Source organism: Ornithodoros turicata, chromosome 8 (assembly GCF_037126465.1).
Source record: "Ornithodoros turicata isolate Travis chromosome 8, ASM3712646v1, whole genome shotgun sequence".
In the NCBI taxonomy this organism is placed as follows: Eukaryota; Metazoa; Arthropoda; class Arachnida; order Ixodida; family Argasidae; genus Ornithodoros; species Ornithodoros turicata.
This window is the reverse complement of record NC_088208.1, coordinates 6,301,373-6,326,421: the sequence shown is the minus strand read 5'-3', so window position 1 is coordinate 6,326,421 and position 25,049 is coordinate 6,301,373. Positions and strand designations below refer to the sequence as shown.

The following is a 25,049-nucleotide window of genomic DNA, read 5'->3' as shown; positions in this document are numbered from 1 at the left end:
CGTAGGCGACGTGCTGAGGAGCGTTTGCGCGTGCAGCTGGAAAAACAAAGTCATCAAAAAAGCTCAGTTTTATCGCAAAGCGGAGCCTATTCGTGACTGACGATCATTCTACAGACCAGATGCACTAGGACCGTTCTAACTGAGGCCTAGATCTTGTCTCCATTCACTGCTCTGGATGGAAGCCAGGGGGGAACGATCTCGAACGGGTGCCCCATGGCCTGCGATGAAATTCAACTGGCAGTTAAATGATGGAACTCGAATGCCGGCATCAGCCCCACCTCATCATCCATTATCGGGCGCGTTAGGCAGGCTCCCGAGCGGCATATCCCGGGTTCTGAGAGGAACGTACCCTTGGTGTCTTCACCTAATGGTGTTTGTGAGGCTATCCGGAAGCCGAGCGCCAGAGCCACTGAGCTCGCGCCACCTATCGAGCTTTCTTCTGTCGTCTGCTTGTAGGTAAACATAGCAGTAAACCACAGCACTCCTCTGGAATCGTATCACCATTTACCGCCGACATCCGATGATTCCGGAAACACAAAACGCACGGGCGGTCGCAACGTGTTGCCACCGTTGCCACGGTTGTGCAATTTCGAAAGGCAGTACACCGGAACATGCGTCACGTTCCGGAACTCGCCCCGCTCTTCCCCAGCGTTCTCCGGCTCCGATGAAGGGGTGCGCAGGTTGCACCAGGGAACATGCACCGGAAGTCACTTTGGAGGTGTTAAGTGATTTCCTGAAAGAGGGAACGTTCCCGGAGCACGAACCTAACGCTCCCATCGTCTCTTTGTGTGCGTGTGTGTGTGAGTTATCTATACCCACGTAAAAATGTTCCTTATTTGCAGGTCTCGGTAGTGGAATGGTATTCGTCATGAACACTACATTCATCAATGAACACTTCGTCAAGTACAAAGGGCTCGCGATGGGAATCAACTTCGCTGGATCTACTATGGGTACCTTCGTATTCCCAAAACTACTCGAGTACCTCACTAGAAAATATGGCCTCAACTCCGCCCTTCTCATATTTTCTGCCATCACGCTCCACTCCGTCGCATTCAGCCTGTTCTTGCGTCAACCAACGTGGCTCAAGAAGAAGGAGGTAGCGAACTCGCGGAACTTCCTCTACGGACTCACCGTTTTTAAAAGTGGAATGTTCTACGTGGTCATGTACTCTTACATTGCCTTCAACCTGTGCTTCGACACCTACATCTCCCTTCTAGTAGATTTCGCCAAAGATAAAGGGTTGTCCACCTCTAGCGCCGTGACAGTGTTGTCCCTCAGCTCTGTGGCGGACCTGGCGGGCCGTTTGACTCTTCCCGCGGTCGCAGACAGGGGCGTCATCAGCAGAAGCACTCTCCTGGTGTGCTCCTTTATGGTCATGAGTGGACTGTATGTGGCGATGCCGCTCACCGACAGTTTTGTGTCCGTCCTCGCGGTAGCGACAAGCATGGCTTTCGTTATAGGAACCAGCGTGGTGTTGTTCTCGGTGCTATTGGCCGAATATCTTGGACTGGACAGAGTAGCTATGGCGTACGGCATGGTAACAGCATCTGCGGGAATTCTGTCGTTTGGGAAGCCATTCGTGATTGGTACGTAGTAAATACACACATAGGGTTCGATCTGGCATAGCTTTCCGTAGATGAAACGGCGCACAGACTACGCGACAAATAACCTCGGATGACTGGTTATCAGGACCAAAACAAAAATATACAAATGAGAATGGAGAAACGCAATTGGAGAGAAACTCACCATAGTACCTATATGTGCGTTCCATACATCTTCATATCATTCATGATCGCAATATATCTAGCATGCACGAGATCATACTCACGGGGTCAGGGTACCTAGCTTAAGCGGTGTGATGCGGGAGAACCATGGGACGCCAAGATTCAAAGGAACGTACACACCACACTCAGAAATAAGGGTGGAGCCGTTACACATTTTAGGAGGTAATAGTTGTCGCATATGTTATGCCTAAAAGGTTGCAAAGTTGTGCCTGCTACCTAGGATTGATAGGGTTACAGCTTCTCATTCGGTGAGCGAGGGGGGGGGGGGGGGCGTATGCTTTTTTGTAGCAATTTGGATATATGATAATTGCTTTTACCACCCTGTTACACCCTTTACCAGATGCTATGTTCACTTAGGTGGTAACTATATAACTAACTTTTATCACCTTTTCACACCCTTTTTTCTTAGAGTGCAAGATATATACTCCAGGTACACTCTTAAAAATGAACTTCACCACATAGCACGCTCCTAGCCAACCATCATCCCGAATGACAACGTTCTCGCCCCTGATTTGTTGAAAACGGGAGGAGGAGCCTATTTTGTGCCATTATGCACGGCACAAAATAGGCTGCTCCTCCCGTTTTCAACAAATCTAGGCCGAGAACGTTGTCATTCGGGATGATGGTTGGCTAGGAGCGTGCTATGTGGTGAAGTTCATTTTTAAGAGTGTAGGACTCCGCATAATTTATGGTGGTAAAAACCCGGCGATGTCGTCGCTGATCAAATGATAACAGACTACAGACAAGTAAATACTACTCCCGTTAAATACTACGGTGGCACCAGTTACACACATTCACGATGGCCATGTCAGCTGATGATGACAATGACATGACCTTCATGGTGTGTTGTTATATACCGTGCAACTGTCTTACCAGAGCATGAAGCCGAAACGCGCTTTTAGTAGCTGTACACTATCATGGTATAGACCATGTCGCGTTACCCTCAAACCACAAGTCTCCGTGCGCTCCTTAGCCTCGTTCCTAGCGACGACACAACAGGGCTGGACTGCTAAAATCGCTCTTCCCATTACGATGAATACTGGTGGCCGCCGTCCTTAATGAAGTATGACTGACGATAACGTAATATTCCATATGACGTTCGAAAGATCAAGGAAAAAGAAGAATGCTTGCTTCCGCGCGCGCTATCCACACTTGTTCACGTGAGGAGTTTTGGCTGATGCGACGTCTTTTCTACACCGGTTCCCCAGCAGGAGAAAATGATCGGGTACGAAATGAACATGAACGGACACGAAAATCAACAAAAACACACACGGGAAAACGAAGGAACTCGGCAAACGGCAGTCCACACGTGCACAGTTCCTGTGACTACCACGGGGTGGCAGCACTAATGGCGGCGCCCATGCCTTGAATAGCGTTTTTGTGTGTGAGCGCTCTTGAGTGCTCTGGCGACACAATCCGTGTTCGGCCTTGTAGAAACGGAGCACACTGATTACCTTCGATTGGTCCTTTTCGAGCGTTTACTTTTGACTCTGAGCGCTGTGGGCCGTTCACCACCTAGATTCAAAGCCTGATCGCTTGAGCGACGTGACGTAACAATTAAGAGCCAGCCAATGACAATCGTGCTTTGCGCGGCCATATAGCTATAGAAACGATACGCCACCACCCGAATGGGCGACCACTGGTAGCCACAGAAAGCCTGTGTATTAGAGTCGTCTATGCCGATTGGCTGGGATCATGGCTGGCTGCTGCGATTGGGTGATTTATCTGTCTACGCGTGAAAGGTGAGATGAGGCATTAACCATGCCTTCGGTATCTAGGCGATCATGTGACTGAGGCCTGCACTGCCAGGGCGGGTATAAGATCTGCAAGATCTGCGGTCACGTGAGTGTGGTCGCTTCCGCTGAGTCTAAGTCTTGTCGCACTGATGTGGTTGCACGATTACCACGTTTTTTTTTTCTTCGTAGGAAATCCGGACATTTTTTTTATATTACTAAATCCTCGAGACTGGGGGCTACGAAACAGACACACACGGACACAGCCCCGAAACTGTGAGGCTTTGTCCGTGTGGATCTGTTTCCATAATCCCTACGCGCACGAACACGGAGTAAGTATTCGCTGACTCTCTGCACCATCATGCATGGCATGGAGGAAAGAATCCGAAGGAGGCCGCGCACAGCGTTTTCCCACCACAGAGAAACGTGGGAGAAGTGACGTCAGACTTTACACGTCGTTCTTTGCGCTAAACCAATGGAAACTCACAGACGCTGGATGCCACCATTTGTTACGGGAAGACCAGGGGGACGAAGAGCAAGCGTTGCCCAACGTGGAGCAACTATTTGCAACATCAATGTTATGCGTGTTATGCGGGTGAGGGACCGTGCGAGGAAGTTGCTTGCCCGTAACAAACAGGAGAACTTCCGTCCTGTCTGAGGATACGTCACTCGGCCTCCTTAGCATTATTTGTTCCATAGGGCTGTTGCAGTGAAGGTTGCAAAGTTTTTATCCGCCCATAACTAGGTGGGGATAAAGCTTTGACGAATAGCGCAATAGGTGCAGGGAGTTTCAGAATCACTGCTTTAATCTATAATTGTTCTGAATATAGTCCAATTGCCGGTAGTAGACATGTTTAATAGTTTGAAACGCACCGGCTTTCAACAAACATAACAGAATACAGTTAACGTTTCGGGTTCCATTCGACTCCCATCATCAGCTGGAGCGTCAGCATCATCATCAGCAGGAGACGGCTGGAGTCATGGCACATAAAGAAAACAAAAGAAGCTACCAATCGACAACCAGGCCCCCTCCCAGAACGCTACGCTCTTCTTCTACGTAAATACCCGGTGACGACCAGGACAGCGTCATTCTGATGATGGGACTCGAATGGGACCCGAAACGTTAGCTGTATTTTGTTATGTTTGTTGAAAGCCGGTGCGTTTCAATCTATAATTGTTCTAGCTCACTCCAACAGTTGAGGGGGTGTTTGGAATTTTTGTCGTGTCGTCTGTGTCCTCAATGTGAGAGCTCAGCTACTAACAATAGAGGTAACTAAATTCTGTTTGAGAAGCTTTTGTAACAATTTAGTCAAGATGAAATCTCAAGTGCAACGAATGCAAATGTTGTTTGTGATGCACGAAAACGCTGCTCTTTACCTTTGCAGGTTATTTTCGGGATCAGACCGGCAGTTACGACCCCTTGTTCAGGGGCTGTGGAATCGTCGTCCTCTCTGCTGTGCTGGTGTGGACAGTTGCGTTATTGCGAAACAAGATAAAGTCACACACGTGGACCGTTGACGAGATCAAGTCCAAGGCGCCTATCACAATCAGTATCATATCGACGAAGTGCGATGCGCAGAAGTAGATGGAACTGAGATTTTCCAGTAGGACAACGGTACTTCAGCGCGCATGGGACATTCAATTCGATTCTGTACAGTTACGACCTTTTCAAAAGATTTCTCTCTGTCTTTTCTTTTAAAGAATCGAGCGTCGTAAACACTGTTGAAGTGCCCGAAGTTCACTCATGACGTCATTTCGTGCTGCAGTTGTTATTTAAAATAATTTTCGTGTTTTACAAGCTTCCCGTTTTAACAAACTCCGTAGCAATACCCATGGTGCATTTGTCTAGCCGTCTACTTATAGGTTAGATAATCACTTCGGCTTTCGACTACGAAGGAAAGAAACCCATGTCCTCATCTCCTTAATCATCATTATCATCATCATCATCATCGTCATCAAATAAAGTTGTTCTTGTTGTTCCAACCCTCATTGTGATGCTGCAATGATGCATACCTCTCAAAACATTTTTAGTCTCTGCTGCAAATAATAAATTGCCTCAAACTCGAACCGACTTTAGACGACGTCATGGAGGGCTTCATAGAATAGAAATCATCGCAATAGCTGTGAAATACCCGCACAATTAGGAACGATGTTGTTATTGTGAGCCGGACGGTGCGCACAAAACTCAAGGACTGCACTTGACGAACACACACAAAGCAAACAAGCTGCCTTCCCAAATTAGGTGATGAGGAAATCAGAAGTGAGTCGAAGAAAATATGTATATATATACAGTCAACCCTCGATTTATGAACATTCGATTTATGAATTCCCTCGTTTTATAAACACGAGCACGGGGAACTAAACTTTTTCCATTCATTTTTCCCTCGTTTTATGAACCTCGATATTCGAATAATGAACGGAATATCTGGGAACCAACTAGGAGTTGCCCAGCGTTTTTGCCCTCAATTTATGAACGGATCGTTCCGAGGTCAACAGAAACCTTCAAAGGGATAATGCCGTGGTCTTATGAATGACGCCTGAACGGACAAAGCGTTTTCCAGGTATTGCACCCTCGGTTCTTAACCCCTCGAAATCCGAACAACAAACGGGTTTTCCGTGGTCGCACAAGGTGCGACCAAGTGTTCCTGACCCCAGTTGATGAATAAGGTGGTCGCTGTCACCCGGAGATTAATAAACGGAGGTTAAAAATCCCGGAGGAAATCCGAGACCAGTCCAGTGCGAATGTGGTGACATCTCTTATTTCCAAGATTGACACAGCGGAAGGCATGGTCCAAAGCAAAATTAAACAATTCAGTATTGCATAATAAACAGAGTGTGAATGCGCTAACGTCTGTTCTTTGTGAGATTGATACAGCAGAAGGCATGGACAAAAACAAAATTACACAATATAAGGCACTATAAACACAATCCCAACTCGGAAATATTGTTGCATTTGCTCGATAGTACTCAGCTAACTGAATTTTCGATTTATGAATCCCTCGATTTATGAACGATTTTTCGGGGAACCGAAGGTGTTCATAAATCGAGGGTTGACTGTATACAGTGAATCCTCGTTTGATGAACACTCGATTTACGAATTCCCTTGGTTTATGAACGGCGTCACAAGGAACTTTTTCCGTGTATTTCTCCCTCGGTTTATGAACCCTCGATGTCCGAACTGTGAACGGATTATCAGGGAACGAACCACAAAAAGACATGTGTTCTGACCTCGATTTATGAACGGATTTATGAGCGGAGCCTTCGCCATTCATAAATCGGGGCACGGGTTGAGGCACGAGGAAGTACTGCAATCACGCCAATAAAGGACAGTGCAGATGGACGTGCAGTGACCCACAGCCACAAGAATTTTCAGACATTCAAGAAGAAATTCAAGAAGATTTCAGACATATGTCGGCACAGTTCCCTTAGAAGGTCGGCCAGGACGCACATTCCCCCAGGGCGTGAGTCGTGACGTTTCCCACATACGTGAGGCCGACAACGGCAAGCCCTATCACCACCACCACCACCACCACCACCACCACCAGCCACAAGAATCACCAGGGTGACTCGCCTGTTTTGTGAGTGAAAAATTTTACTTCCGGAGTAACCTGTGACGGCCACTGTCTCAATCATATTGTAAATGGAAACACCTCGTGGCTCCAGAAGAAAGCTCTAACAGTCAGTGACAAACGGGATATTTGCAATAAATCCCGAGGAAGGCGGAGCCTCCGCCGAAACGTAGACTTCCCCAGACCCTTAGTTTTAATGCCAGTTTAATAAATAACTTTCCCCCACTCCCTACTTCAGTCTCTGGTGTCTTTTTTCCCTATCTATATGCAACATCCTGATCGTTTGAACCTCCATTTTGTAGCGTATTTATGTACCGAGTGTTTCAGTTAAATCTCCGGGCTAAATAATTCGCTAACCGGTGCACCAATCAAATAACTTTCTTTTTTACAAGTATCTGTCCAATACCGCCTACAAGATGCGCACCGCGTGAATGAGCGGGAGGCGCTCATTATTTAAATAAAAATTCAAATGAGTTTGTGAAGAAAGTTAACTTCTAAAGCAGGGTGCTGTCGGCATTAAAATGGGTACTACCCCTTCTGGGACGTTCAGTAGATACCTTTTAGAGAAAAATCTGCAACCGAAGCGGGTCATCTGTTGCAGTAATAAATTGGTTTCGGTTTACATATTTTTGTCGCGGCTGGTCGCGGTGAAGCGCAAAAGGACGCTCTTCCACTCCCTTATCCACCAATGAATTACGTCCTTACACCAATGAATTATGTCCTTTTGCGCTTCGCCGGGACCAGCCGCGACAAAAATACGTAAACCGAAACTAATTAATTACTGCAAGAAATGACCCGCTTCGGTGGCAGATTTTTCTCTAAAAGGTGTCCACTGAAGGTCCCAAAAGGGGTAGTACCCATTCTAAAGGTACTGTAAAGCAGTAGACAAGCATGATATACCGGTGATGTGACTTGAGACTTTGTTGCTCCTAAATACCATATGCGGAACCATACGACCGACAACGCGCTATAAATATTTTTAATTTGCCATGAAAAATGCGGCGTAGTGGAGCGGTGCGACGCCTGGTGTCAAACAACCCCCTGTACAGCGGGCAACACTGAAAATTGGTATTACACACTATTACATCGGAACTTCGTTATTTTAGTAACCGTAATATTAGTTTATGCATTCTGAAACCCCTGTTAACAGTGTTTCTTGCGAAGTAACCCAGCGCCGGCCGCTGTTCGATGGAGGCTCTCCCTACTTCTCTGCTGCGCCTGCGCGCTCCTTCTGTTCGCGGCCTCTTTCGAACGAACAAACTCTCTCTGTGAACCTCTGTGAACAAACAAGTCCCGATGCTGTCTGGCTTCTTGAACGTCTGACACATTTTTTTCAACGGCATTTCAGTTCGCTTATCCTCAGATGTGGATAGTTGTGTGGATTGCAAGGGCGGATTTTGTGGTGGATTGTTATGTCGGGCCCAGTGTTCTACACATGCAATGTGGTTGCCGCCGTATGTGGCAGGAGTACGGATTCATTTCAAATACCTAGTACAGTGTTGCCCGTAATCTTTAATTGTAATTTTCTAATTAATTGCACCGTCGATTGGAATGAAACTTGCGCAGTTTTTGTTCTGGTGGCTTGGACTATCGAATAGCCACACTAAATGACATTTGATCGGTGCTGCTTTACAGTACCTTTAATGCCGACAGCGCCCTGCTTTAGAAGTTAGCTTTTTTCACGAAACTCATTTGAATTTTTATTTAAATAATGAGCGCCTCCCGCTCATTCACGCGGTGCGCATCTTGTAGGCGGTATTGGACAGATACTTGTAAAAGAGAAAGTTATTTGATTGGTGCACCCGTTCGCGAATTATTTAGCCGGGGATTTAACTGAAACACCCGGTATATACCATATATACATACACACACAGGGCGTTTCACCTAAAGTGATAAAAAATTCTAACTGCCGACGTACTCGCCGGAGGATTGCGTGTCTTTCGCCAATTACCTTCTGGAAACGTTTGCCACCATTGAGGAAGGTTTTGGACAATTTTTAATTACGGGAAATTTATTTGTTCAATTGAACGTTGAAAACTGCTAAGCGAACCTCGCTTTTTTTTTTTTTTTACAGAAATATGAAGTCCTCCACGGATAACCGCAGAGCCAACAAAAACTCTGCACAGTATCGCAACAGAAATTGTAAAGAAAAATTAGTAAAAATTACGCTTTAGGCAAGCCTGCATGATTTTCGGAAAGAAGCGCGCGGGAAATGTGCGTCTACACTCTTAAAAATGAACTTCCCCACATAGCACGCTCCTAGCCAACCATCATCCCGAATGACAACGTTCTCGCCCCTGATTTGTTGAAAACGGGAGGAGGAGCCTATTTTGTGCCCATTATGCACGGCACAGAATAGGCTCCTCCTCCCGTTTTCAACAAATCTAGGGCGAGAACGTTGTCATTCGGGATGATGGTTGGCTAGGAGCGTGCTATGTGGTGAAGTTCATTTTTAAGAGTGTAGGGGAGGAAGTGTCCCCGCCTTCATTTGTTTTGCTTTCTTTGCGATAAGACGGTAGTCAAAAGCATCAATGTCAAAGTGGGGGAAAGAGGTAAAACAAGAGGCGGGAACACTTCCTCCTCTCCACGCACCTTCCGTGCGCTCTTCTTTGCGACAATCAAGGAGGCAGGGCTAAAGCCGAAGTTTTACTTGTTTGACTACGTATTTCTTAAGTTTACTAAGTCTATTTTTTAGGGTACCAAAGACTGCCAAAGTTCGAGTTAACGCCAGCTGTCATGTCATACGAGCACTGGGAGGATACCGATCAGGAAACACTACAGCTCTTCGCATCCTTCACCGTTCCCTAATCAGACAAACTCTGTCATACAGCCTACCTGTCATATATGGTCTCCCGCCCTTTCAAGACCAGGAGCCTCAGTCTAGCATCGCTCAAAGTAAGCGCACCATCCTTGGACTACCAAGACTGGCCCGAACAAATTTGGTCCTCGCAGAAGCCAGGGAACCTCCAATAAAAGTTCTCCGCGACCAGGGGTCTCAGAGGCACATCCTTCGGCTCATCACCAGACTTAGTTATCATCCTCCAGTATCCAAGCTTCAACAGCGAAACGTTCGACATTACACGCCTGCTTTCACGACTTGACTGAGAAGCTTCTCAGGAGTCGAATGAAGGACTTCCACCGACCCTTTCCTCCTTGGACACTTCGCCCTGCCCCAACAGCATTAGATAAGTATTGCCAGTATCAAAAAGAAAATGAGCACGGCGGCACTCGCTCTGAAGATGTCAACAATCGCCTACCTTCCTGACTTTTACTCAGAGGCTGAGAAAATGTTTACGGACGGGTCCACACACACAGACACAGGATCCTCTAGTGCGGCACACTGTGCGTCATTCACTGAAGGCTACAGGCTCTCGCATATGGCCTCCTCAACAAACGGAGAGCTCCACGCTATCTACAAGGCATTCAAGTATATCAGCACAACACACAAGCCCACCTGGATAACCTGCACAGATTCGAAACCAGCCATTCAATCGCTACAATTCCGGGACATGAACAACGCTATAGTCTACAAAATATACTATGCCCATAAAAAAAAGTGTTCATAGTGGAAGAACGGTTATGCTCGAGTGTGTTCCTTCCCATTGTGACGTACCAGGCCACCGCAAGAATGGCAAACAGCGAAGTGACAGTGTCGTCCGTACCGGTCACACCAGAGGATGCGAAATGTCTCCTCACTCAAACTGCTAAGGAGAAATCCGTCAAACTGTGGAAGTCTTACCTTCGTCCAACAGACTACTTAACCCTCATAGACCCAGACTTAGCTTTCACACACCCGCGGAGCGTACCACGAAGCGGTGGTGGTGCTGATGAAAGGTCTCGCAGTTGTCGGCCTCACAGAAGTGGGCAACGTCACGACTGACGCCCTGGGGGAATGTACGTCTTGGGCCGACTTCTAAGGGAACTGTGCCACGAAGCCTACTTATAGCTCTCTACCGAACTCGCCTGGGTGTGCTGCTAACCAATAGTGTCGTGAATCGCTACATCGACCATCGACCTCCACAGATTGTCCGACATGTGGCGCCACCGAAGACACGCTACACGTAATCATGCAGTACCCAAAGTAGCGCACAGAACGACCGAAGCTTGAGAGCACGATCAACCTCTCTCTTTCGTGATGATCATGGGATCCTGGAAAAATGAGACACATCAGACGACCGCATTAGCAGCATTGTGCAACTATTTTAAAGACTCCGTTATCATCACCCGTTACTAAACCGAATATAAATTGAACCACATCAGCACCGAGATGTACGCATGCATTTGTGTGCATGTGTTGTCGCATGTGTCTTGTGTTTCGTATGCGCATTATTTTATTCATCCGTGATCGTTTTTTTTAATTCAGTGTTAGCACCGCGAAGCAACGGTGGCTATGAGCGGCGTACAGACGTGGACAGATGGAGAGAGGGAAGCAGGAAGGAGGGGGGACAGGGGGATTAGTGTGCGTCCTGGGCCGACTTCCGGGGGAACTGTGCCGTCATTCGTCTGGAAAGTCTTCAGAAAACCCAGGGAAAACCTCAGACAGCACAGCCCGTGACAGGATTCGATCCGGTGTCACCTCCCAGTCTCGGCGCGGAAAGCGATCATCCTAACCACTATGCCACGGGAGGTGGTCATGCGTAATTGAAACGCTTTCAAGAAATGGAGCAGCAGATCCCTGATGGGTGTCACCCAGCTCCAATGTTTGTAAATAAACAGATATTTCCTCCTCCTCTTCCGTTTGTGCAATGCGTAACCTCGTCGGCGTGCTCCTTGATATCTACTGTGTGTTCTGCCCTGCTGACGACGATGATGTATGATTTCATACGTGTCACGGCACAGCTTTGCTCTCAGCTATGCAAGATGAAAGCAGTCTCCTGTGTGAGCGCCCTGGCGTGTGCCCAATTGTGGCTGCTGTCATATTGCAGGTGTCCGTCACGGTATGAGGGGGGAGTCAGGTAGAATGGACGGAATGTCATGCAACGTACGCCAAGTCGTGTGTGGACTAATTCATCCCGCCCAAGAACGAAGTCACGTCGACTGTGAAGCACGGCTTACTGGGACAACCCGTTCTGCCACTGATTTGCTGTCGGAGACGTGGTGGTTGCTCGAGGGAAGGGGATACCTGGGCTGGCTTCATAGGAAACCAGACCGGTATTTAAATCCATTTCTTAGCGACAATAAATAGGGACACTCGGTTAGAACAGAATAGGAAAGACGAGGTCTGTTCTAAACCGAGTGTCCCTATTTATTGTCGCTAAGAAATGGAGTTCTACCAACCGGCCCTACTTTTTCTGTCGATATTTAAATGTTTGGAATATATTCGCGCCTAGCGGGTAACCGGGCCTAGTTCACCTGTCGGTGGTTACCTCCAGACATGTACAGGATAATGTAAAAATTTACTTGAAGTACAACTGAATTACAAATTGAAGCACACGTAGTAAGTGTTCGTTTTTGCCTTGACAGAAGGAGTGCGAGAGAGAAGGGAGAGGGTCGCCTAGTGGCATCATAGCTTGGAACTTCGCCAAGGCAGTTGCGCACTCTATTCCCTCTCTATCTCGTTGAGGTAGGGTATGTTGCCGCGTAAGACCTGTCTGCACTCATTGGCTGCTGCTTGGAGGTCACTTGCGTTGTGATAATGCCGAAATGTTCCCAAGCGACAACAAACGTGGGAAAACTCCCTCGCAGTGACGAGGGAGCGAAGTTGTTAAATGCAGCAGTGCCAGCAGCAGGAAGGAGAGAGAAAAAGACGAGAGAGAACGAGACGAGACCAAGCTGAAGGAGTGGCCCATTCACAACAGCAGCGTTGCACAGAGCAGACGGGTGATAATACAGAACTCAAACGCGGCAGAATTGCATGTAAGCAAATAAACATATTTGCTTTTCGTTAACTTGTACGCTATGCCGTGTTCTCTGGGGCAGCGGCTGTGGTCAGACAGGTGGGCGTGCGGTATTGAGGTGGGATTTCTCATACGTGTCGAAGCGCGGATATAAAATCGCCATGAGAGTGGGCGCGCTTTGAGATGTCACACCGTGGACGTACCGACGCCACGCACGCCGGCGCAAGCAGTTGTCGGTGGAGGGACTTCTCCAGTTCAAGCGTAATAACTGTGTCTGTGTGCGAAGGAGACTTCGGATCAACGCTAAGAGCGTTTGTCCAAAATGCGACAAGCTAAGCGGGCAATGTTTTTTTAACTCCGTGTTAGCGCCGCGAAGCAACTGTGGCTATGTGCGGCGTACACACGTGGTCAGATGGACAGAGGACAGGAGGAGAGAGTGGGGACAGGGGGGCTAGTATGCGTCGTGGGCCGACTTCAGGGGGAACTGTGTCGACATTCGTCTGGAAAGTCTTCGGAAAACCAAGGGAAAACCTCAGACAGCATAGCCGGTGACAGGATTCGAACCCGTGTCACCTCCCAGTCTCGGCGTGGAAAGCGATCATCCTGACCACTATACCACGGGAGCTGGTCTAAGCGGGCAATGCAAGACGCAGAGTGCATCGCGCTATGCAGTCCACCAGCACATCTGAACCCCAGCACTAGGAGATTGTGCTTACCAGCAAATAAGTTAATGGTCCTCCCTTTCTCCTCCTTCCCACTGCCCTCTCCCCCGAGCAGCGTGCCGCCAGCCTAGGCAGACAGACCGCTAGTCTGCCCTGCCCCTACTCTAGCGGGCGAGAGGTGAGAGTGTCTCACGAGAACGACAAATAGCACAAACTTCATGTACAAATCAACGAGGCCGCGCGCTAGCCAACAAAAAAAAAACAAAAAAACTACCTACTAGTCTGATTTCGAAAAGATGGTGCAGCGGGCGAAGGAGAACGACAACATGGAGGCCCTTCACGTGCAGAACCCCAATGCACATGTTACCGACATAGCGACTGACCTGATACTGGCCAACTGCAACGTCCTCGCTGTCTCGGAGACCTGGAACCAGGGGATTCAAATTCGCTCAGGGAAGCGTGACCACACGGGAGCTGCCATCCGTTGGTCGTGGAAGGCGTTGCTTTCCGTTGGCTGCTTCACTGCGCTAAACTTGACGTGCTCGTTTTCCTAAATTCATCACTTGCTATCTAAATTCGGCGTACTATGTGCGTATCGCATATGTATTTGTTAAACAAATAAGCAGTGAATATTTTCCCACTTCATCACTTGCTTGTGTGCTGTCATTCGTTCGTCACTTTATTATCACAAAACTCGACAGACCAGAGCATGGAATGACGAATGGCTCCGTTTTTGCTATTTTCGGCTCCCGTTGGTTCTAAGAGCAGCATGAAGATGACGGTTTACTGTGTGTATTCATCTTTGGATTATTGTTGTCTTCGGATATACATGCCTACATTCGTTACGATGGGTAACGATTTATCGATTTCGCTCGCAAAGCATACATACGCCACTTCAACACGTCATAGGCGGTAAACATGTTCATCCGTATCGGTGGAAAGCAAAGGGCTGGTGGTGTCGCAGGTAATCTCACATATAAAATATGATTCACATTTGATATGACAATGTTTATTTTGTGATAGCGATATCACTACTGAGTTCTGCACGCATCCAAAAAGTTCCTACGTGCTCAACGCAATGACATGGCTTGCCTCGCTTCCTTTTCATTGGACGGCGTTCCCACCATCATATGCCTCCATCGCACCGTTTCCGGTTTGTTATCCAACGTGACTGCGCAGGGTTGGCAACAAACGGAGCAGCTCTGCTGTAGTTAGGGGCAGAAATTCATCCACTAACACTGCCCATGACCAACGGATAGCTGCGGCCGGGTGGTCACGCTCGGGGATACGGGAATCGCATTGACGGCGCGCCAAGTACGTTCCCTAGAGTCTTCCTATATTAACTCTATGCCTGGAACAACCTACCGCGACATTGGAAGGCTCGTGATGCGTTTCTCTTAGGAAGAGAGAAGACAACCGAAATGCTAGTGCCGCCTCCTACTCGGGAAACGACGAAACTATCCTAGCATATGCAATCACGACAGTTACGCTTAAAGTAGACGAGTAGTAGAGTTAAAGTAGACGAGTTAGAACATGCCCTAGTCGCTGCAGACGAAGTTGGTGATGTATGCGTCGTAGAAATGGTGGAATGGTGTTTGAGGGAGGTGTGGTCAGCCTGCTCTTGTGTGATGGCTCAGTGCAGCCAGGCAACGAATTAGATGGAAGGGTGAAAAAAAAGAAAGAAAAGGGGAAATGTGGTGGCGGTGCAGGAGATGGGGGAGTTGTGCAGTCCCTCCTGATATGGAAATAGGCAGGAATGCCTTGGCCAGGTGGCGCGCTCAAGCACCGTTTACAGCGCCGCTGGCGGCCGTGACCCAACTAAGATCGCGTGACAGTCGTTCTTCCAACCTACAGGCGCTCTACCCTATAAGGTAGTCACGAACTACCCGCCGCAGAAAATGCACGAGCATCCCTCAGTAGCCTTCATTCGGGTGCTCTCTGTACGACGGTAACCGCCAGCATCATTGGCGAAGTTACCCCACCTTACGCGTGTACAAGTGGATTCCCGCCACCGTCATCCTGATGTATACAGTTCGCAGGGATCTCCTAAAGACAATATCAAGAAGTTCCTTCTAGCCAAACTCTTCCATTACTCTGCAAGCAACACCTTCATGGAAAAATTGAAGGAACACAACATGCCCATATAGACGGGTAGAAATCCAGCGAACCGGTAGAGAAGTATGAAGGGAAGTGCCTCAGGACGAGAGACACCGATATTTCGAACAGAGACTGTTCTTCTTCTGGGCCCAGAAGACGAACAGTCTCTGTTCGAAATATCGGCGGCTCTCGTCCTGAGGCACTTCCCTTCATACAACATGCCCATGATTGTCATGGGAAACTTCAATATGGACATTAAGAAGCCTCAGAACAACAAGGTTCGCGGTCTTTATGAAGGAAAGCTTCGACTAGTCAGTGACGATAAATTACCGCAACCCGTACGGGACGTGCTATAGATTTTGTCTTCGTCAGGAGCATAGACAAGCGAGTGGTGGCCAAGTACGTCAGCTACTTCAGCATTCACAGGCCCCTACTGTCGGAGAATACCAGCGATGAGCTCTTAAATGCTATCGCATTTCAATTACAATCTGCACAACGATTTCTGCAGTAACTTTTACAGCGACAGCTGTTACGGGCTCAATTTCGTGGAGATCTTGTGCCGTATGTCGCGTCGCCGTAACACAAAAAGAGAAGAAACGAAGACAAGAAGATGAGAAGGAAGTTGCAAGGACGCAGCTGTGGCGTTGACCTCATTATGGTCCGTCCTAAGAGGTATACGTCTACTGAAAAGCTTCGGGGCACATCGCGCTGCACAAGCAAATGCATCAACTCAGCTCATAAACGACGCGTAGCTATATCACTCTGAAAGATGAATTTCACCGCATAGCACGCTTCTAGTCAACCATCATCTCGAATGGTATCGTTATGTGCCCTGGGGGCTTAACCGCTTCATCGTCGTTACGGCCGTTACAAGCTAACGAGTGGCGGGAAATTCAAAAAGGCGGGCGGGAAATTTAAAAAGGTGGGCACGTGATAAAACACGTGCACGGCGCTCTTCGCGCGATACGTGAAGGCCGTGGTACACGTCACGCGCAATGTGTCACGTGCCCACCTTTTTGAATTTCCCGCCCGCCTTTTTGAATTTCCCGCCACTCGTTAGCTTGTAACGGCCGTAACGACGATGAAGCGATTAAAGGACAACGGAAACGAAATTTGTCCATTGCAAAAAGGGGACCGAACAAGGTGTAAATATTATGTAAAATTATGGTGCCACTAGTATTTTGCAAGTACGCTGTGCGGATGGCCATATTTCTGACGATTACGAGAGCGCTGGGCCGCGCACTCGACACGATCGCCCATGGAGCGCGCCAAGCATTGCGGGAAAATCTGAGGAGCGCGTGACGTCAAATATCTCTCGCGCTCCATGTGCGGCTGCACGGTACAAACACGGCGAATTCTGAATAACGCCTGAAGATGTTTGATTCGGAGATCTCGTGGAAGTCTGAAGACAATATATTCTATGAGAGATGGGTTCGTACATGCTTCTTCGTCTTCGTTCTTTCCCCGTAGCAGGAATTAGACGTACGCCGAAACACCAAATGAAATGAAGCGAAATGAAAGTCAGGAACTCCAACAGGAGAGCCAACGTGCGTCACTTCCATGGTCTGCTACGGCGGCGCGGCGACGCTCACCAGGGGCTCAGAGTGCTCCACGGCCGAATTTTATATCGCGATTGTGGCGGCGTTTCAACTAATATAAGCAAATCTAAGTCGAATTCCGGATTGTTTTGGTACACATCGCAATGTGAGGCAAATAGCTGTGCAGCCTATTTTCGTTTCCGTCGTCCTTTAAACCCCCTGATTTGTTTAGAATAGGAGGCGTACGCCTTTTTTGTGACACTTAGCTGTTCATAATTGTCACAAAAAAAGGGGTACGCCTCAAATTCTAAACAAATCAGGACACATAACGATATCATTCGAGATGATGGTTGGCTACTAGCGTGCTATGCGGTGAAGTTCATTTTTGAAAACGTGACAATGCGCGTAGCGACAGACGAGCTCAAATATACAACTCTGTCGCTGTCGCTAATTTGGTATAACTTGCATGATATGCGCCAGTGCGCCAGTTTGTTCTATCGAAAAGGTAAAGCAGTGGTTTATCTGGAATCGCACGTTGGTGTGGGGGTGTGTGTGGGGGGGGGGGGGGAGAGGGGGCATCAGACTGTACAGCTCACGGTGCGTCAGTGTTACTCAAGTTCGCTCGTTGAGCATCATTTCAGCTCATTCATGCCAGCTCATGCGCCACACTGAGCCGGAATAGGCGTTCGCATGAGCCAGTTTTGCTCATGCTCATGCTCGCTGTCCGGGCGAAGACAGTGCCGCTGTCGAAACGTCGACCCCTTGCCCATTTTACTTTTTAACGTCTCCCTATGTAATAAACTAGTGTTTGTAACTTCCCTAAAATCTGTTTCCGCGTCATTTTTTGAACTTCTGTAAAACTTCGTGGCCGTTTGATAATCCTTTTACCTCACCCTATATATATATATATATATATATATATATTATATATTATATATTATATTATTTATATTATATTTATATTATAAATATTATTTTTTTATTATATATTATATTATATATATATATATATATAATATGTATAAGTGCTCAAACGTCGCCACGCCAGTACTGGACAGCTGTTTCGGTCTTATTGGGCCATCATCAGCAGTACGCAGGCAGGCAACGTTTGAGTGGATGGCGTCAGAAGGTTACGTAGGACTTGATTCCTCCCGTCAGGGCGTGCGACTCACCACTGAAAGCTCAGTGCAAAGTGTGTACTGCTGACGATGGCACTTACAAACATATGCTATACGTGCAGGCAAAGAGCTCCGGCTATTCTTTCCCTTACATTACCTCACTGGCTTTGCACTGGGCTTTCAGTGGTGTGACGGGAGGAATCACGTTCTACGTGACCTTCTGACGCCATCCGCTAAAACGTTGCCTGCCTGCATACTGCTGACGATGGCCCAATAAGGCCAAAACAGCTGTCCAGTACTGGCATGGCGACGTTTCAGCGCCTACAAATACAGGGTGGTCCACCAACCATGATAGAAATTCATACTAAAAAACGTAGGCCCCGGACAACGTGCGGTCAAGGGATTTTTTTCTGCCAATAACTTTTGCCACATATTGCTAACATTTTTATTTCATTTTAATTGACGGAAAGTTAATTTCTTGAATTGAACTCCGAAATTTCCCAAGGCAACCTAACGTTTTCTTTGCGGAAATGAGTTCCCTGTGGTCATTTTACTCAGCATAGCACATAATCCCACTCGTAATGCAGCGGCAATTGCCGAAATAAATTCGCCCAAAATCCGTGGAAATGAGCCCTTGGCTCCGCCTCTTTTTTGACGGCTCGTAGTTCGAGCGCGAAGCTGCGAAGAAAGGAGGTTACACTGACACGCCACACGGGGGGGTTACAAGCCGTCGGGTGACCTCATTTTTGATAAGATAGCTCTGATTCCCGCACTCACCGTGCGTGTTTGTTCCGTGGGTAGAGCTTGTAACCCTTTCCCTCCTCGGGTGGCGTGTCAGTGTAACCTCCTTTCTTTGCAGCTTTGCGCTCAAACTACGAGCCGTCAGAAAAGAGGCGGAGCCAGGGGCTCATTTCCACGGATTTTGGGCGAATTTATTTCGGCAGTTGCCATTGCATTACGAGTGGGATTGTGTGCTATACTGAGTAAAATGACCACGGGGAACCCATTTCCGCAAAGAAAACGTTTGGTTGCCTTGGGAAATTTCGGAGTTCAATTCAAGAAATTAACTTGCCGTTAATTGAAATGAAATAAAAATGTTAGCAATATGTAGCGAAAGTTGTTGGCAGAAAAAAATCCCTTGACCGCATGTCTCTCCGGGGCCTACGTTTTTTACTATGAATTTCTATCATGGTTGGTGGACCACCCTGTACACAGGGTGTCCGGTGAGAAAGTGTCATTAAATTTCTAAAAATAGGTTTAACTTCAGAAAATTATGAAACTACTTGGAATACACACACACAGACTTTTGCCACAGATTCAGGCCGTTTGCATTCGCGTCACACATTAATTAATTAATTAATTAATTTTTCCGTGGTAAGCTATCCTCATTGTGAGAGCAATAATGCTGTGTGTGAACGTGCTCTATAGGCAAAGCATTCGGGAACGATGACCGCTGAAACTCAGTATGGTGCCGATTTAACTCTTCATCTTGGATAGCATTCGCCAAGTGTACACGAAGAGGGGAGTCAAGTCCTGTAGATCACATAAACAAAAGTGGAGAAACCGACACTGAAAATTTTTGTTTAGGTTTAATTGATACAAGCTTTCGCATGGAGGACCACGCTTCTTCAGGTACAAAGTGGAGTCAAATTTTTGTACAAATCTTCTGAAAAAAAAACTGTGATTTCGCTTGGAATAGTGTGCTGTGGCCATTGGCCTCTGAATCCATCACGAAAAACGTTACCTTTGCTTGGGTAATTTTCGAGTTCAATTAGCAAAATTAGCTTAATTAATGTGTGACGCGAATGCAAATGGCCTGAATCTGTGGCAAAAGTCTGTGTGTGCGTATTCCAAGTAGTTCCATAATTTTCTGAAGTTAAACCTATTTTTAGAAATTTAATGACACTTTCTCACCGGACACCTTGTATACAGGGTATCCCAGAAAATGTGTAATTGAATTATAATAAAAAAAACAACACCAGCTAGAGTCATGCTGTCAATGGCGTTTGTTCTTACTGGGTTTTTGCATCTCCTCATGTGAATGTTGTGTAACGTAAGTTTAGTTTATGAAAATTTTTGCGAGCTTAAGTCGGGAATTTGCCCTGTAAAGGTCACTTTTTTACCCCACCAATGTGAAGAGCGTGTCTAATTTAGTCAAATTAATGATAATTGACAGGGATATTCAGGAGCTATTCCATCGGAAAAAATAGCCGAACATCGTGCTCTACGGAGGTCGCACAGAATGGCGCACGATGAATTTTTCAGCGCAATCTTTGTCAGTCCGACGAAAGGAGGTTGGAAACCCAGCCCTCCCAGACATAGCAGAAAGAGATACCACGGGCACAGCTTATCACGTCCGACTTTCGCTGGGATAATTCTTTCCCTCTCCCAATTTTAGGAACTGTTAACTTTTTGTACTATCACTCTGTGGGCTGGCTTCGGAACCTCCTTTCGTCGCACTGGAGCGATTGCGCTCAAAAAGTCATCGCGCGCTGTGGTGCGGTGCTCCGAAAAGCATACTATTCGGCTATTTTTTCCGATGGGATAGCTCGTGAATATCACTGTCAATTATCATGAATTTGAGTGAATTCGGCACGCTCTTCATATTGGTAGGGTAAAAAAGTGACCTTTACTTGGGAAATTTCCGAGTTCAGTTCGCAAATATTTACATAATCATACTTGGAGTACATGACATTCACATTAGGAGGTGGCAAAAACCTAATAAGAACAAATACCGTTAACTGCATAATTCTAGGTGGCGTAGTTTTTTTATTATAATTCAATGACACGTTTTCTGGGACACCCTGTATATACAAGGTGTTCAAAATTAAGCTTTCACGATTAAAAAAAAAACCACGAGTGGTAGAAGGAAGCCGCTTGTGCTGGCGGGTTTTGCGGCTAGGCGGACACAAGGTGAAATGATGGTTGCCGCCATAAACTCGTAATTAACTAAAATCTGTTCATTAACTTTTTAATTATTGCACTCAGCGGGCAAGTTTATATTGGAAATTTGGAGGCAGTCGTGTTCCAAGACCATTCCACTTTGTAGAATTTTCCTAGCTCACCTGTAGTCCAAGATATTCGCCTCGAAATTTTCCACCGAAACCGTCTAATTACGGATGCAGAACGAGAGCGCAAGGCGGCTGACCCCGCCCCTTTGTGACGCAGCTGTTGCGTATGGTGGTCAGGTGGGACATGGACGTGCAGCTTCAAGTGAACCTGATAACTCATTTGTTCCGAAAGGTCATTCTCACACTTCGTTATCATAGTGAAAGGGAAAGAGTTATCAGGTTCACTTGAAGCTGCACGCCCATGTCCCACCTGACCACCATACGCAACAGCTGCGTCACAAAGGGGCGGGGTCAGCCGCCTTGCGCTGTCGTTCTGCATCCGTAATTAGACAGTTTAGGTGGAAAGTTTGAAGGCGAATATCTCGGACTACGGGTGAGCTAGGGAAATTCTACGAAGTAGAATAGTCTTGGAACGCGACCGCCTCCAAATTTCCAATATAAACTTGCCCGCTAACTGTAATAATTATAAGGTTAATTAACATATTTTAGTTAATTACGAGTTTAAGGGCGGCAACCATCATTTCACCTTGTGTCAATATATATATATTGTGTGCAATATATATATATTGCAGCATTGTTGTTTTGCAATACTTTTAAAACAATACAGCTGTAAGTAGGCCCGGTTTCACCAACGCTGGTTAACCTTGAGTCGAGATCAAGGGTTGCTGAAACTTAAAGTTAACACTCAATTCTTTTTTTACAAACGGTAGTTGGTGATGTGATAAAGATTTTAGTGAAAATAATTCCCTTTAGTAAAGCAGAGTTAAGTGTCAAATTCGAGTTAAGGGACCGTCGATCTCGGTTCAAATGTTAATCGGTATTGGTGAAACCGGGCCTATAAGCAGACTTAACGGAGACCGACGTACTTCTCGGGTTTATTTATTATATGAATCGTCGACCCCGACGCTTATTTCTGGAACCAGCTACACTGTCATACATGTGTGCCTGCCTCACGTCTCCGATCGGACGCTGTTCCGAAAGAAGGTGCTCCTCAGCTGCTACGCCGACGTCTTCTCCAGACAGTGCAAACCTGGAAGACATGTGTTGTTCCCCGGCGACTTTCCTGGGGTCTCATCGCTGACTCACGCGTAGAATCTGGCACACAAGTTGCTCACGAGGACAATGAAGCGCAGACGCCGTCGAGGGAACCCAAAAATAACGACACGTTCTCTCACAGCCTCATGCGTTGTCCCTCGCTATGTTTCCTACGTCTCCCTTCACGACGCGACTACCTCATGCATCTCAAATGAAACCATATGATACCAGCAATGTTATACTATGGATATGGCTTTTATAACACAATTTCTACACCTGCGCGTTTTACCAGTGATGGCCAGTAGTTATCAACTACTTGCAGAAATGTAGTGGCAACTACTAGTTAAACTACTATTTCGAGTAGTTAACTACAGTAGGTAGGGTTACTGCAGGCGCCAACTACTTCCAATTTCGCGGCACGATTGTGCTTCCGACTTTTACCTTGAGCTACTTGTTTGATGAGAACGGAGGTGCAGAGCAATTGTGCCGTGCATGTGTACTCAATCGTCACTTTTATCGCTGCTTGGGATTCATATTTAGGTGTCCAAACTATAGAATGGGACTGGTGTTGATGGACAACGTTAAGTAGTTATAGATGTAGTTAAAATACATTGCAGCAGTTACAGAAGTAGTTTTAACTACCTCCCCTGAAAAGTAGTTGAACTACTAGTTAAACTACTCCATCGCGATGTAGTTAGTAGTTATAGTTAAACTACTGTAGAAGTAGTTAGTGGCCATCACTGCGTGTTACAGAATACTCTTCAACTCTACTTGACCTGCTTATAACGAATTACATGTCATTGTTAAATACCTGTGTTGTAACAAGTGATGTTAGCGATCATACGCTGGGGAGGGGGGGGGGGGAGGAATATGTTTAATGCAAAGTACCAAAAAAGGGAAGGGAAAGGTTAGCCACGGTGTAGGCTTGCTATTCCCAAAAGCTATCAAGCAAACAAAAGAAGATACAAGCAGCTGAGGCACAGAAACTTATGCAAAAATACAGAATAAACAGCTTGATGCTTGATGTGGCACACTAGTCTGAGATTTTTCAGCAGTCAGGCTTTGTGATATTTTGAGCGTTTCGTAGACAAGCGAAATAAATATTCTATTCATGATGCTTGATTGCACAAAAAGTTATCGAGAAAAGGCGAAAGAAGATACCATTTCAGCTTCTTACAGGAGATAGACTGCGAGCTTTCCAAAACGATATTTGCAGCATTGACTGGAATTTTGTGTTTTCTTACGACGACCCCAATGAAGATTATGGTGCATTTTTTTATACGTTCTTGACGGTATATACATCACGTTTTCCTGTTGTGACAAAAACATTAAACAAAAAGTTCCGTAAACCTTGGATGTTACCAGAGTTGTTAAAAATTGTACGGCAAAAAGATAAGTTATATAAAAGCTTCGTGAAAACAAAGGAAGGAGCGAAGTTACAGGAATACAAAAAGTTCAGAAATCTGACTGTTAAAAAAAATGACAAAAGGAACTATTACCTTAACTTGTTTTGCAACACCCAGTCGACTAAGCATTCAAATGTTATGTGGAACAACCTGAACAGGCTGTTGAACAGGGGCACAACTCACCTTTGCCAGTTTTCTCAAAGCCCCGCGAAACAGGTACAACAACGGGTACATATACAACAGGTGTTATCATTCCTTGAAAAAAATTCGTTTATCACAGTCTCGCAATACGGGTTTCATAGACAAAGATCAACTGAAAACAGACAGAGTTTATTCTTGGCAACTTTGAAAATCGAAAGCTTACATTGGGTGTGTTCGTCGAGTCTTCAAAGGCCTTCGATTCTATTTGTCATATTATCTTGAAACAAAAGTTAGTTCGATATAGTATTCGTGCTGTCTGTTTTTCTCTTCTTAGTTCATACTTGGAATACCGACAATAACGTGTTGTTGCAAACAATAGTCCTTCTTCTATTAAGAATGTTTCGTGCGGAGAACACCAGGGAAGCATAATAGGGCCTTTATTATTCAATATTTATATAAACGACATCGTTAACATATGCCCAGTAACCACGTTTATTATTTACTCTGATGACATTAGTTCGTTTTTTGATGGTGAAAATAGTCAAAAAGTTGTACAGAAGTCAATGATGTTTTGCACCGATTATATATATATATATATATTTTTTTTTTTTTTTCACAGCCACGGCAGGCAAAAATGACGCGATATGAAGGTCTAACAGTCATAGCTTGAAATCACGGAATGGTAAAAAATGCGGACCTCATAATTCTGCGGAGACATCAGAAACTGATGTCTCCCTAACTTGTAAGTTGTAAGGCTGTTGTCCTTGAGTATAGATGGGTAGAAATCCAGCGAACCGGTAGAGATGTAGGAAGGGAGTTGCCTCAGGACAGAAGCCGCCGATATTTCGAACAGAGACTGTTCTTCTTCTGGGCACCGTCCTCATCATTGGCATGGTATTTAAAGGTCACGTCACACGTCACACCTAACGTCACACCTAACCCTTTAAATACCATGCCAATGATGAGGACGGTGCCCAGAAGAAGAACAGTCTCTGTTCGAAATATCGGCGGCTTCTGTCCTGAGGCGACTCCCTTCCTGTTGTCCTTGAGGGTGGCCT

At 46.3% G+C, this 25,049-nt stretch overlaps 2 protein-coding genes across 4 annotated transcripts in view; one reads left to right on the top strand and one right to left on the bottom strand.

Moving 5' to 3' along the window:
- LOC135366426 (monocarboxylate transporter 13-like) overlaps positions 1 to 5,507 on the top strand; it is a 30,735-nt gene extending 25,228 nt beyond the window's left edge. For both annotated transcript variants that reach the window (XM_064599120.1, XM_064599121.1), the window contains exons 4-5: positions 843 to 1,586; positions 4,903 to 5,507. In XM_064599120.1, coding sequence (XP_064455190.1) covers positions 843 to 1,586; positions 4,903 to 5,102 — 944 coding nt within the window. In that variant the 3' untranslated portion in view covers positions 5,103 to 5,507. The remainder of the gene's footprint in view (positions 1 to 842; positions 1,587 to 4,902) is intronic.
- LOC135365881 (titin-like) overlaps positions 1 to 25,049 on the bottom strand; it is a 162,534-nt gene that overhangs the window by 120,251 nt on the left and 17,234 nt on the right. The window lies entirely within an intron of this gene.